We start from the raw sequence: 14,228 nt of genomic DNA, 5'->3' as shown, positions 1-14,228 counted from the left end.
CTCTCAAATTGCACAGTACACGTGTAGTGTGTGGACCGGACGTACACACATACAGTACATTTGTACATGTACGTGTACACAGAACGTGTACGGATTTGCGAACGGTGGCAGACGGCAGACATGGCAGAGCGTGCAGAGTAAACTGCTTTTGGTGAGCGCAATTCTGGTAAATTTCACGTTTTTGTTTGACTTTTCAGAGATTTGAACCCACCCTAGCCCCATAAATGTGACCTATTTACTGGACTACCACCGTAAATATGCCACATTTATGGGGCTAACTAGCCCGACTGCATCTGGCCGTACTACCGCAAGCAGGCAAGCTGTGTAGCCCAGGTGGACTCCCTTTCCTCCCTATCAAGTATCATGCCTATGTTACGGCGGGAGTCCAGGGTATGAAGTGCTCAAAACCGGGCGAATATGACCAATATTTTAAATATTTGTACCGTGTTGGAGAAGCTACTTTTTACGTCTTAGTATTCTATGAGTCCTTATCTATTGGGCTGCGATGCTGACCAACGTTAATCAGGAAAATAAACTCTAAAGCAACGTTAAACTTGTACTTTTTGTAGACTCTTTTCATCAGTTTCTCACAGGTGCCGAGTAGTCCAGTCGTAAATGGCGTACGTACGGCGCGTGCAACGTGAACGTGAAGTGCGCACGTGCAACTTCCTTAGTTAGTAACCGCCCTCATACGCATGCGCACTAACTTGTAGGCGTGGTCGCCTATCCAATGACCGAGCGTGTTTTCGTGACAGTTACTAGAAACATGTTCCGGCTTTTGCCATTGGTTGAGCGTTTTTGCGACTTCGGTCGGCTGGAGTGACATCACTGTTCCAACCAAAACTAAACAAAGGAGAGCGCTAGCGATTCGGTGAGAAACTGATGAAAAGAGACTACAAAAAGTACAAGTTTAACGTTGCTTTAGAGTTTATTTTCCTGATTAACGTCGGTCAGCATCACATATGGAATTCCTGAACACGCCCGATCAATAGATAAGGATACATAGAGTATGAAGGCGTGAAATAAGCTTCTAATTCTATAACGAGGTAAAACGTAACAAAAATTAGGTCAACATTTTGGATGGTATTATGTAGAGATTTCTCATCCTGGACGTCAGTCGTAATGCAATGAAGACTTCGTCCAACCTGGGCTAGCAAGCTGTGTAGTACGGCCTGTGTAGTACGGAACCTTTTCTGAACGTAAATTGAAATTTTCACTCACAATTTTCTCCAATTTTCATCGGAATTTTTGCAGAAATGAGTATATATAGTTGCTATTGATGTTTCATCATCCCATTACTGCCAGATTCAATTGTGTTTATTGAGACCATCATCACTTTATGATTGAAAGAAAACCGGAGTAACTTTCGACTTTGCGAGTTTTGTGTGAGGCACATACGTACGTCACACACACGTGTGCGTACCGCATGGCGCCAGCCGGGCCGGTGCCTACAGTGGACGGCCCCAACGTGGCTTCCAGGCAGGGTGACATCATTTTTACCGGCTCGCGGTTTGAACCATTCGCTGGTTTTTAAAGGCCAAATTTTTTATCCTTTCATTTTTTTTTCAACCCAAAGTATGCATCACTGTTTTTATGCCCCGCGGCAAAGCCGAAGGGGGATAACTTGAGAAATACTTCACATATGAACTTCAAATTTGCTGTTCCACAGACTTGTCAGCTTAATTTAAAGAAAGAAGACATTTTCTTTAAAAATTTATTCAATTTTGAGGCAGTGATTAATACGGGCGATGCCCAATAGTGCGCCTCCAAGAGTTTGCAACGCGTTGGCCAATCACAATGCGCAAAATCTGTCGACCCAATGCGCGTTTGGAAAAGGTCGACTGATTTCGCGCATTGTGATTGGCCAACGCGTTGCAAACTCTTGGAGGCGCACTATTGGGAATCGCCCGTATTAACCACTCTCATTGTTGAAGTTAACCCCTCATAGCCCTATGCCTTCAATGTGGCCACCACCTCTTTCCACATAAAAGATCTGCAGGAAGTCTAGTCCATTTCAACCTTTGCATAGCACACCAGCAAGCAATCATAGCCAGGTAAAACTTGGCCAAGTGCAGGTTTTGACCCTTGACAGATTAACAATGATGATGGCTTTTGATACACCCTGTATGTGCAGTGTAATCGCAAAGTGACCTGAACATATATTATAAAGTGACCTGAACATATATATTTTTCGCAAAGTTTTGCTTTTATTTTTGGGACTTGAGTCTTATTAGCCTTTGCTCGGGTCGAGTCAAATCGTCTGATGAGGGACTCAAGTCAAGACATTTGCTCGCAGTGACTCGAGTCGAGTCATTTACCCTTAGCGACTCGAGTTGAGTGGAGTCACCAAAAATTGTGACTCGAGTCGGACTTGATTGAAGTCATTGACTTGAGTCATTACAACTCTGATCCCAACTGCTCTTTTTCATTGTGACATGTATTCACAAGATATACACACATACTGTTGTACCTGTGCACTTGCAGTACTTGCTCATGTACAATATGTTGGCTGAATTTGAGGTAAAACTGTGTTTCCATGCAGTAAACCAATACATGTATTTAACCTTTCCTAGGAAAGTTTGAAGAGGTACAGTTAGCCAATGGGATGCATGTCATAAAGTTGGGCCAGAAAGCCAAGAGATAATGTTTATGCAAGAAGGGAATACCTGAGAATCATAATGAAATGAAGGATCTTCCAAAGAATGTAGAATGATTTCTCTCCACTTTAGGTACATGTACCGGTAGTTCCTGTTCCATGTTTTGTAGGAAGTCAAATTATAACTTGATAGTTTATGTGTTGATCTCCAACAGGTCACAGCAACATTGCGAGTTACTGTGATGTGATTGTAATGCAGACTGAAGTGAGCTGTTGGCATATTTCCTAAGCAGTAACATCGGAAAAGCATGGATTCCACAGTCAGTAATGCAGAGAAAGCGGACGTGTCACATGAACCGGTAACCAATGACTTGGATGAGCATGCAGTACCAGTCAGGAGAAAGAAGCAAGCAAAGACCTGTGCTGATACCAAGCCTGGAATCATTTACCTCAGCAGGATACCAACCTTCATGAAACCTAAACGCATCCAGCAAATATTCAGTCAATATGGAGAGTTGGGAAGGACATTTCTGCAAGCTGAAGGTATGGGAATTCCTGCCGACAAAAACCCACAGATGTATCAGATTTTTATTTCACACTGAAGAAATCCTGATATAGATTATATCAACTATGATCAAGTAGATCAGGTCATAATTTTGCAAATTAACTATACTACACTACACTACTATGTAGGCTAGACTGAACATGATTTAAAGAACCTCACGTGTACATGTATGTGTTAAATAAAGTTAAGACATTCGAAGCTGAACGTTGATAAGGCTAGAACCATTCCTATGACATGAAATGTTTTCATACTGTGGTCATACAATGCCAAAGTTGAACACCATCCAGGGAGCCTCATCGTGCTGAATAAAAGTTGTCTTTAGTTGTTGCAACATGCAATTTGGACATCAGTGTTAAGGGACAAACTAGTCACTTTTACATTTGTTTTGACTTTTTTTTACAGATAAGTATATTCGTCAAATGCGCAAGAAAAAAGGCGGTAACAAAGCTCGCTGCTTCTCAGAAGGATGGGTTGAGTTCAAGGACAAGAAAACTGCAAAGAGAGTGGCACTGACTCTAAACAACACCAGAGTGAGTGGCCAGAAACGAAGTCGCTATTATGATGACCTTTGGAGTATCAAGTATTTACATCGCTTTCAGTGGGCACATCTTGCAGGACAATTGGAATATGAACAACAGGTACAAAAACAACGAATGCGTGCAGAAATAATGCAAGTAAAAAAAGAAACAAATGTTTTCTTGAAAAATGTGGAAAAGAGCCAGTGGCTTGAGAGAATGGAAAATAAAAAGAAGAAACAAGGAAAGGAATGGACACACAGAATACAACAATACAAACAGCGTCCTGCGTATAGAACTGAACCCCGCTCAGGCAAAGTCACAGGCAGTTTACTAAGCAAGATTTTCGCCAAGTCCAAATAAAATGGTAATATTTTGCAGACATACTGTACAGGTTTGTACATGTTTTTTGGCAATATAAAAGGCATAACTATCAGGGAACGTTTTCACAAAGTGGTTTTCAGTTTAATAGAATAGAAAATAATAACTGCATAATGGATATTTTTATGGATTGAGTCACTGAATGATCAATGCCACCCATTATGTGTATAAACACTTTTGGAAAAGTATGCACCATAGGGTTTCTGTTCAAGTGCTTCATTATTAGTATTTGCTTCAAATGTAAAAAGTAATTAATGTGTAATAATGTGAATCACTGATTACAAGCCTGTTGGTCTTGGACCCTAGCTAGCATCGACATTAGTTTACTACCCAAATTTTTAGCAATCGGGGAATTAGTACTTTACTTTCCTGATAACACTGACTTTTGAAGTCGGTGAGCTACACCATAAATATACATGTACATAACGGTATATGACCAATAAGATATGAACTGTAGATTTAACTCTTTCGCTATGGTGAGCCGCTGACAGCAGCACACAAAAATTGTACATGTTGTACGGCAAGCCGCTGGCAGCGGCTCGGTGACGTCGCTGTGAATAAACATGGTATCCCCATGACGTGTGCCTTATCTACATAATTTATATCATATAACCTCTGACCCTAGTTTGAGCCGCTGCCAGCGGCTCTCCGTCTCGCCGGGGTTTGCTGCAGGTTATTGTGAGCAGTTTGTTTACAGAGATTCATTTAAAGATGGTGGCGTCCACATCGACACACGGTGGAATTTCCAGCGATTTATTACGTCCAAACATGAAAAAATCGGTAAATTAAATTCCGTAGCGAAAGAGTTAAGTTCCCAATATGTGCATGTACTTATCTTTATCTCGTACACTGTAATCCTAAACATGAGTTATGTGTTGGATTGAATGTTCATGTACGACGTCATGTTAATTGTGAAAATTTAACTGAGGGTCATTGCCCGATGGATCTGTATTGAAAGGGGATACAAAGTGAATGACCAAAATACAATATACAGGCAATGTGTTTTTTTAAACCTGATGTTCCGTTTATTCTTTTTTGGAAGACTCAGTCATTTAGGACATCATTTACCCTTTTCCTACTTACAAACTGTTTTAAGCCTTGTGATTTCCTATCCCGGGTTTAGCTTTTTGTAACCCTGGGGTTTTTAAGCCCTGCACTCTTTGAGCCCATTTGTTTAATTAATCCAAGTTCTCTGACATGTCTGAAAGCCGTTACAAGCAGTGCCCTGATTTTACAGGCAAACACATAGATCTCGGGACTGGATGTGAGATGAGATGGGGTTGGCAGTTGGGCTCAGTGTGCAATAACCCACTTTATATAATTGACATACAGATCCTTGTCATTTGATTGGTGGAACTCACATCACGTGACATTCTTTATTGCTCCCATTCACACCACCGGGGCTCAAAAAGGCCCATGGCGAACGGGAAATACTATTCAACAGTTAGGATCATTCTTGTTCCACGACACGGTATTTGTGTGCAAATGCATGCTGGTGCATGCGCGCATTCAGCTTTGCGCGTAGAGCGTATTGTTCCAAAAAGCCAGCGCTGCAGAGTTGGGTTCAAACATTTTCGTGAAGGGATGGTTTGGAAGAGAGAAATACATTTTCCACCGATTTTGTATTGAAATAAAAGTTCAAATATATCAAATGACAAGGATCTATATGTCAGTTATATAAAACAAATATTGAATGGCTTTAAATTGAGAAATGGGAGGAATATTATCGCTTGGTAAAATCTGGACTTTCCCAGTTCACTCGGCTTCGCCTCATGAAATGAAAAAGTCCAGATTTTATATATTCCTCCCATTTCACTCCGAGCCACTCAATATTTGTATAACATGTATACCTGTAAGAGCAACCCTGTCAATGAACCCCAAGGGCAGGGGTCAATGTGGGGTCTCAACCCAGTTGAACCCAGAAAAGGAAATGTGAATGCAACCTCAAACTGGGACAAGTTGGTTCTAAGACTTGCTGTTGAGGTATTAAACCTGGCACGTTAATAGTGGTAATTCAGTCCATAAAATAGCAGCATTCTGGAAGGTTATAAAAGGTACTTTATAAAAATATCAATTGCAAAATTAAATTTTAGGTTTGTTATTAAATACAGCTCATAATTTGACATCATAGGAAATTGTAAAAATATTGATTGATTGAAAAAGAGATTGTAAAAAAAATTATAAACATATCAATTTCAAATTAAACTTCAGGTTTGTTATTAAATACAGCTCATAATTCGACATCATAAGAGATTCATAAGAGATTGTCAGACATATTGCTAAACACTAAATGCATCAATAGGATAAATTATTTTGATAAAATTTCAGTTTCCACATATCATTTGATAGCTTGAGATATTGATTATGAAATTGTTCACATACATTGTACATGTAAGGGAAAAGTTACATTAGTAATTAAAGGGAATATACATCATTTTCTTTTGCTGTAATTTTCAGAAATGGATGGAATTGGGGGGTTGGAAATATATAGCAAATATAGTTACACTGACTTTTTTGAGGTTTTGGGTTCGAAAATGCTATAAAAACCAAGAAAAACAATCATTTTCCTGTAGTCTGGTTCCCTGACTCCATTTAAGAAGAAACAGAGCAGTTTACATACATTGGGGAATTGTAAGGTCAGGGAACCAATCTAGCTGGCTTGTACCCGTTCATAGGTGTGTAATCGATTGCAAACAAGTGCGATGGTCAACTGGGGCCAGTATTTGGAAAAAAAGCCAGTTTTTTCCAACGCTGATCGGCCGATCAGCGTTGGAAATTGATACAAAAATACCACTTTTCTTGAAAATGACAGTGTACCAGGTGCCATGATTTTACAGGATGCTTTACACTGTCATTCACGAACAGTCCAGCAAGGTATTTCAAAATGATTTGGTAGTTTAATTTTTTGATGTTTGCAAATGTTGTATTTTCCCTTTAAACAAAAAAATTCACCATGGAAAAATAATTTGTGGTTTTTACAAACAGTTCTTTCCCAATCACTAAAATTGAAAGTCAGCTTTTAAGGTTGTGGCTGTGAAAACTGAACTTAAAAGATTGTGTAAACACAAAATTAGGCATGGTTAAAAAGTAAATAAAAAATTCCATGAATGCTATCAATTTTACAAATGTTATCAAAGGAAGGAATACTTTTATCATTGTCGACTCACCCTTGTTTTAAGAAATTACAGTGAATGAGTATAAGTATTTCACAATACTGACCTGGCCATATCTGATATTCTAAGAAACTTTTAAGGTGAACTGACATACATGAACTGGAATATCAACCTGATAGGTCTGGCTAGGTCGGGGGCCGCCCGATGGTTCTTTAGGCACAAAATTTCCATAAGAGGGGGTTCGTTAGTCCGAAAATGAAATAAGGTTCGTTAATCCGAACATTTGATGCAATAGTCCGAAGGTTCATTAGTACGAAGGTTCATTTATCCGAAGGTTCGATAGTCCGAATTAAGAATAAGGTTAATCAGTCTGAAGGTTCAAAAGTCCGTAGCGAAAATAAGGTTCAATAGGTTCATTATTCCGAATTGACAATAAGGTTCGATAGTCCGAAAGGACTATAAAGTCCGATAGTCCGAATCGACAATAAGGTCTGATTGTCCGAAGTGTCATACTGACGAACCGCATTGCCCATTCGGACTATTGAACCTTATTCTCAATTCGGACTATTGAACCTTATTGTCAATTCAGACTATCGAACCCTACCGTATATTCGAACCATCGAACCTTCAAGGGCGGATCCAGGGGGGGGCCAAAGGGGGCCATGGCCCCCCCCAAAACGAAATCAATTTTTTTTTTTTTATGTGACATCGCAATAACGGCAGGCATTGAGTACACCACCATCTTTTCCTCAAAAAAAAACATTGGTTAAAGTGGTCAGAAATTGCCTCAGATCGCACCACAGAGCATCTAGAATCCAAAAAATTTTCGGGGCCCTTAAGCGGGCCCCGAACCCCACGCCGTAATTTTTTGACCCACTTTTTGGGGGGACCAAAAATTTTTTGGCCCCCCCCAAAATTGTGTTCTGGATCCGCCCTTGCGAACCTTATCATCTATTCGGACTATCGAGCCCTATCGTCTATTCAGACTATTTATTTATATTTATTTTATTTATTCCATTTCTTTACCCAGGGTATGCCCAAACAGTTAAAAACTGGTTTCCATTGGGGCCCTGCATACAATAAATAATGACTACAGACATGTATAATTATACAATATATTACAAATACAATAAAATTCAATACAGTGAGATAAAACATTATTTGAATAATGCATAGGTGTTAAGCAAATATTATAAATACAATATGTTTTGAACCTTCGGATTATCGAACCTTCGGACTATTGAACCTTCGGACTATTGAACCTACGGACTAATGAACCTTTGGACTAATGAACCTTCGGACTATCGAACCTTCGGACTATAACTAGCTAGGTCACACACACAAGTGCACCCACGTTTGTTTATGGTATAAATCGAGGATTTACTTGTTCCTCTTCCCCTTTTCTTTGTTCATACTGTAACTTTTTCGCAACAGCTCTCACTGGTTTTGTACACGTTTTCTAACCGAGGAGTCCTCGATTTGGTTCCTGTCCTTGATTCATCGATGATGTTACACGTGTGTGTCCTCAATTTACACCATAATCAAATGCAAGCAATACATGTGTGTGTTGTGACTTGAAGAGCATACTTGTACATGTAACCAAGTCACTGTACACACTACATGTATAATGATTTACAGGTTCTTCATTTATATATAAGGTAATATTGATATTAAACTGCATTTAACACAATTTAAAAATGAAATAAGACATTATTTTAAAATAACTAAAATATTACCACAAAAAGCAGGAGATTAAAACGAAAATTTACAAAAAAAGGACTGATTTTGAGACTTGTAATTTAAAGCAGATATCGTTCCAATGACAAGTGGATTGTGTGTCCATAGGTACCAGAAAAACAACAAAACAAAACAAAACAAAACAACACAGCTGTTTGTTTTCAGCCGTCAAAGTGCCTGAGTTTTGGAACAAAATGACATAAAAGAGTTTAAATTTAAGGAATGCAAAAAAAGTGAGGAAATTTGTCACATGTATTGATGCACATTTTAAGGCAGTGGTATGTATCATGTGTGGTTGCTGAAAAACGGTAAAAATTATTTTACATCGTGTGAAACCTATCCTTATTTTGAGATATTTTCTTTTATTATACTTTTAGAATATTGCTTGTAGAATTATTGATTGTAACAATAAGGAGAAAAAGACACTTGACAGAACAACTCTGAAACACTTCAGCGAGGAAGGTTCATGGAGATTATCCAATTATTCAAACATCTCCCCGAGATTTTGCCCCTAAAATAATCTTCAGTGAAGTAACAAATGAATACATGTAATTCATCTTAGTCAGTGGAGCTAAGTCTGGAGTTGACGTGACTGCCATAATGAGAAATCTGCCTGATTTAACGTTGATATCGTTGGTGGCACTGTAAGATAGGACTGAATGGAAGCCCTTGCAGCTAGCATACCTGATAGTATGCATTCATTAGCAGGGACTCCATGGACAATGCCTGCAATCATCCCTCCAGCCAAACTGAAAAGAAATGGATTCATAACGTTAAGACACCACAATAATTATCACTTTACTAGAAGAAAACTTTACTAGAAGAAAACAAAAATATATGCAACTATGTAAATGTATAAGGAAGACTCTACTCCTTGCACACTGTTTACCCTGCACCAAAGGCAACACAAATTCATTGTTTTCTGTGTGGTGTGCCCAAGTGTCAGCTGCCGGAGTTTTTAATCAGATTTTTTTTAAAGTACATGTGCATGTACATGTAAGCGTTCTTGCAGGGTTTTTTTTTGGGGGGGGGGGGGTTAAACACGATATGTCCTTCAAGTTCCTTGATTTTTTTTGCTCAAAAGTGAGGATTTTCCCACTTCCGGTTTTCAGTAGCAAGTACTTATTTCAAAGGTAGGCTTTCTGTGTTTGGGTGAATAATAAATAATTCGGATATTCAGTCGGATACATCGGACGAAAACGATGAAGAAAATGTCTGCCTGGAGATGATTGTGTCAAGTCGCCCCCTGACCATGTTGCCCCAGATTTTCTTGACCGCCTACATGGAAGCTGATTCCATCTTGGGATCTGGGTGCCATTCTTCTGTCACTTGCCAAAGCTCTGTTAAACCAGCAAGTACAATGTAGCTCTTCCCTCCACCAACTTACGATAAAAATCATATTTTTATTGGCTGCTGCTACCGCTTGCTGCAGAAGCTAGCTCTAAGCTCTGTCAGTGGAACCAGAACATATCCGTTGGGAACTTGGTGTTCGTCTCACAAAGAACAAGTAGGCTGATTTTTCGCATATTTTGACATATTTGTGCCAAGTTGGACACCCTTCTCTTCAGTAGCGGAGGTTAAGTGTTGGTGCCCCGTGAGAGCCCTGAAATACTACATTGCTCGCACTCAGCCTTTCACATGGATTTCAGAGGCTACAGATAGTCCTTCCGACAATTGTGGATCGAAATCACGATCACATGAAATATGCAGTGTGTCAACTTCTTGGTCCCATTTGCTCTGAGTCTCTCTTTCAGATATCTTGAAAGCAACCTGCTGGAAGAATCCATCCACCTTCACATCATGCTACTTGTAGGATGTCATGCAATCGGAGGGACACATGGACAGGAAAGTCCTCCAAGAACTTGCATGATCAGAAGCCCGCAAAGCTCCTCTAGAATACATAGGCAGCTCCCGGGTATGTCTAGACAACCTATGCATGATCTTTAGATTTCCATGATTGCCTAGTTTAGACTTTCTATTACCACTGCATGTCCGTTTTCTGTAATGGAATTCCTAAAATTCAAAGAGATTTTCCATTCTAGTAAGAAAACACTCGCCTCTGTTTACCATCCCTCCCATTTAGGGAACTAGTTACCAAAAAACCCACAACAACAAAATAATAATAATAATAATTTATTAATTTATAGTGCGCAAATTCCATTTAAAATATGTTCAAATGCGCATTACAGTCATAAAAAAATAAAAAATAAACAGACGTATATGCAAAATTCAACAATACAATGAACACTGATACAGGGTACAAAAAATCAATAAAAAGCTCTCATAAAAAGATGAGTTTTAAGTAATTGTTTAAAAACATTCAGGCTACTTGCTTCTCGGATATTTAAAGGGAATATACATCATTTGCTTTTGCTGTAATTTTCAGAAATGGATGGAATTGGGGGGTTGGAAATATAAAGCAAAGATAGTTACACTGACTTTTTGGAGGTTTTGGGTTCGAAAATGCTATAAAAACCAAGAAAAACGATCATTTTCCTGTAGTCTGGTTCCCTGACTCCATATAAGAAGAAACAGAGCAGTTTACATACATTGGGGAATTGTAAGGTCAGGGAACCAGTCTAGCTGGCTCGTACCCGTTCATAGGTTTGTAATCGATTGCAAACAAGTGCAATGGTCAATTGGGGCCAGTATTTGAAAAAAAAGCCAGTTGTTTCCAACGCTGATCGGCCGATCAGCGTTGGAAATTGATACAAAAATACCACTTTTCTTGAAAATGACAGTATACCAGGTGCCATAATTTTACAGGATGCTTTAGACTGTCATTTACCAACATCCTATTAAGGTATTTCGCAAAAACTTGGTAGTTTTATTTTTCGATGTTTGCAAATGTTGTATATTCCCTTTAATGGCAGTGCATTCCATAACTTAGGTGCAGCACACTCAAATGCACGATCACCAAGGGTGACCTTGGTTCGACTTGCTGAGTAACTGAGGAGTGTTTTGTCATTGGAAGATCTGAGATTGTAATTGGATGAAGATCGTTTTTGGATTAGATGGCATAAATATAAGGGAGCTAGACCATAAAGAATTTTATAAGTTATTAACAGAATTTTAAACTCAATCCTGAATCTCACCGGAAGCCAATGTAAATCAAAAAACAGTGGGGTGATATGACAGTACTTGTAAGCGTTACAGACTAGTCTGGCGCAGGAATTTTGCACACGTTGAAGCTGTGATATTTGAACGTCAGGCAATCCATAGAGGAGGCTATTGCAATAATCCAACCGACTAGAAATAAAAGAGTGAATTAACGTTTCAGTACATTCCCTGGTCAGATACTTTCTGATACGTCTAATATTATGTAAATAATAAAAAGCCGTACCACACGTTTTTGTGATATGAGTAGACATTGTCAAGTTAGCATCGAACCAGGCACCCAGACTCTTCACAACGGAGACAGGGGAAAGTCTGGACTCCCCAACATTGATGCTGTCAATATTAACCTTAGCCAATTGTTGGCGAGTACCCATGATAATAAATTCAGTTTTATCATCGTTTAACATCAACCCATTACTGAGCATCCATTTACGCACAACATGTATACAACCCTCCATTGCAGAAAGAGCAGACGCCTGGCTCGATGCATCATCTGGGCAAAAGGAAAGATAAAGTTGCGTATCGTCAGCATAACAATGCACATCTGGAAGTTGAGTCTCAATAATTTCGAACAAACTACTGGTATATAAAATAAACAACAAAGGACCTAAACAGGATCCTTGGGGTACACCCCACTCAAGGTCAAATTTCTGAGACAGTTTACCATGAACAGAGACCCGTTGAGATCGGTCAGACAAATAAGATTTAAACCAGAGGAGAACAGTCCCATCAATACCAAACTTGGACTGGAGCCTGTTCAACAAAACCGCATGATCTAAAGTATCGAAAGCAGAACTTAAATCAAGTAAGACTAATAAAGAAACATGTTGTTTGTCCATAGCCATTAGTAAATCGTTTTTAACTTTCAATAAGGCCGTCTCAGTACTATGGTGACTACGGTAGGCCGACTGAGTAATTGGATATAAACCGTTCAATGTTAAATGAGATTGTAGTTGGAATGCGACTGCCTTTTCCACCAACTTAGATATGAATTGAAGATTACTAACAGGCCTACAATTTTCCATCTTTAAGTCTAGACTAGGCTTTTTAAGCAATGGTAAAACCACTGCTGATTTCCAGGCTGCTGGGAAATGACCAGTACATAAAGAGGAATTAATCATTCTGGTTATAACAGGCAATAACAGATCTAAAGAACCCATAAGTAACTTCATTGGAATAGGGTCAAGGATACAACACTTCTTACTAGAACCTAAAATGAGCTTACGAACACCATCTTCAGAAAGTTGCACAAAATCGGTCAATGTTCCCCCAGACCTAGGTGATGAGGGTGTGGAGGAAGATAACTGAGGTGAGAAGGTCTCATTACTCAATCTCAACCTGATATTGGAAATCTTTTGAACAAAGAAATTACCCATCTCATTCGCAAGAATCGAATCATCGGTGTGCGGTGGCACAAGAGAGCTTTTGTTAAGATTGAGCAGAGACCTGCTAACCTGAAACAATTTCCGTTGATCACTACTATTTTCATTAATCAAGTTGGAATAGTAATCCTGACGAGCATTGTTCATCAAGAAAATGACCTTATTTCTGTTCAACTTAAACAAATCAAAATCACGCTGAAGCCCAGTTGTTCTCCATCTCCTTTCAGCTTTTCTACGCATTTTCTTAGCAATTCTGATTTCCTCATTAAACCATGGTACACAGGGCCGAGCAATAATCGTTTTTTTAACAACAGGAGCATGATGATCAACAATGTCACTAAGGATGGTATTATATGAAATGGCCAAATGGTCAAGATCATCAGATTTACCTTGGCTTGAGTCGTTATTACACAAATCAGATTCAGAGATTTCATTCTTAAACATATCCATATCTACAGAGCTAATCAAACAGAGCTAAAAACAAAAACTAGGACGAGCCATTGTGCTATGGGGTCCCTTGTGGGACATGAAGTGAGCGCAGAGCATGTGGCTTGGCTGCTTTTTTTCAGCGAGGTTTGTGAGCTGATATGCAAATGTACGTAAACAGAGATAAGTGTTTTCCTACTAGAATGGAAATGCCTTCAGATTTGGGAAACTTAAATCGGATTTGTACATGTACTTGTTAAAAAAAGAGTGTAATAAACTGACGAAGAATGTTACATGATACTACTGAGGGTCATACTAATTGCTTTCAACTGCTGATCTACATCAGCTTCTTAAAACAGCGTAGATATCAGCAAAAAAAAAGAGGGAATTTCGACA

The 14,228-nt window shown here is 39.0% G+C and overlaps 2 protein-coding genes and 1 long non-coding RNA gene across 4 annotated transcripts in view; 1 reads left to right on the top strand and 2 right to left on the bottom strand.

Moving 5' to 3' along the window:
* The first annotated feature begins 39 nt into the window (after positions 1 to 39).
* LOC119725297 (activator of basal transcription 1-like) lies at positions 40 to 5,069 on the top strand. 2 transcript variants are annotated; one of them, XM_038196672.1, is made up of 3 exons: positions 40 to 166; positions 2,812 to 3,139; positions 3,564 to 5,069. In XM_038196672.1, exons 2-3 carry the CDS (start codon positions 2,905 to 2,907, stop codon positions 4,037 to 4,039), a joined length of 711 nt encoding a protein of 236 aa, XP_038052600.1. In that variant the 5' UTR covers positions 40 to 166; positions 2,812 to 2,904; the 3' UTR covers positions 4,040 to 5,069. The 2 variants fall into 2 exon arrangements, with proteins under 2 accessions (XP_038052600.1, XP_038052601.1); XM_038196673.1 differs by having other exon boundaries at positions 49 to 151.
* A 2,038-nt stretch (positions 5,070 to 7,107) lies between these two features.
* On the bottom strand, positions 7,108 to 8,165 carry LOC119725295. The gene is made up of 2 exons (XR_005270704.1): positions 8,114 to 8,165; positions 7,108 to 7,795 (listed from the first exon to the last, which is right to left on the bottom strand). It is a non-coding gene; the product is annotated as an uncharacterized LOC119725295 (long non-coding RNA).
* A 327-nt stretch (positions 8,166 to 8,492) lies between these two features.
* The window catches only part of LOC119725294 (pseudouridine-metabolizing bifunctional protein C1861.05-like), a 28,072-nt gene continuing 22,336 nt past the window's right edge, over positions 8,493 to 14,228 (bottom strand). The window contains exon 17 of the mRNA XM_038196668.1: positions 8,493 to 9,656. Within this exon, the coding sequence (XP_038052596.1) occupies positions 9,479 to 9,656 (178 nt within the window). The 3' untranslated portion in view covers positions 8,493 to 9,478. The remainder of the gene's footprint in view (positions 9,657 to 14,228) is intronic.

The sequence above is a fragment of the Patiria miniata genome, unplaced genomic scaffold, assembly GCF_015706575.1.
Source record: "Patiria miniata isolate m_02_andy unplaced genomic scaffold, ASM1570657v1 HiC_scaffold_19, whole genome shotgun sequence".
Taxonomy (NCBI): Eukaryota; Metazoa; Echinodermata; class Asteroidea; order Valvatida; family Asterinidae; genus Patiria; species Patiria miniata.
The sequence above is the reverse complement of the archived record's forward strand: the minus strand, read 5'-3'. Positions and strand labels throughout refer to the sequence as shown.

Coding starts and splice junctions, on each gene's coding strand:
- LOC119725297 (XM_038196672.1), top strand. CDS start 2,905: ATGGATTCCACAGTCAGTAATGCAGAGAAAGCGGACGTGTCACATGAA. Junction 3,140..3,563: donor GACATTTCTGCAAGCTGAAG/GTATGGGAATTC, acceptor TTTTTTTTACAG/ATAAGTATATTCGTCAAATG.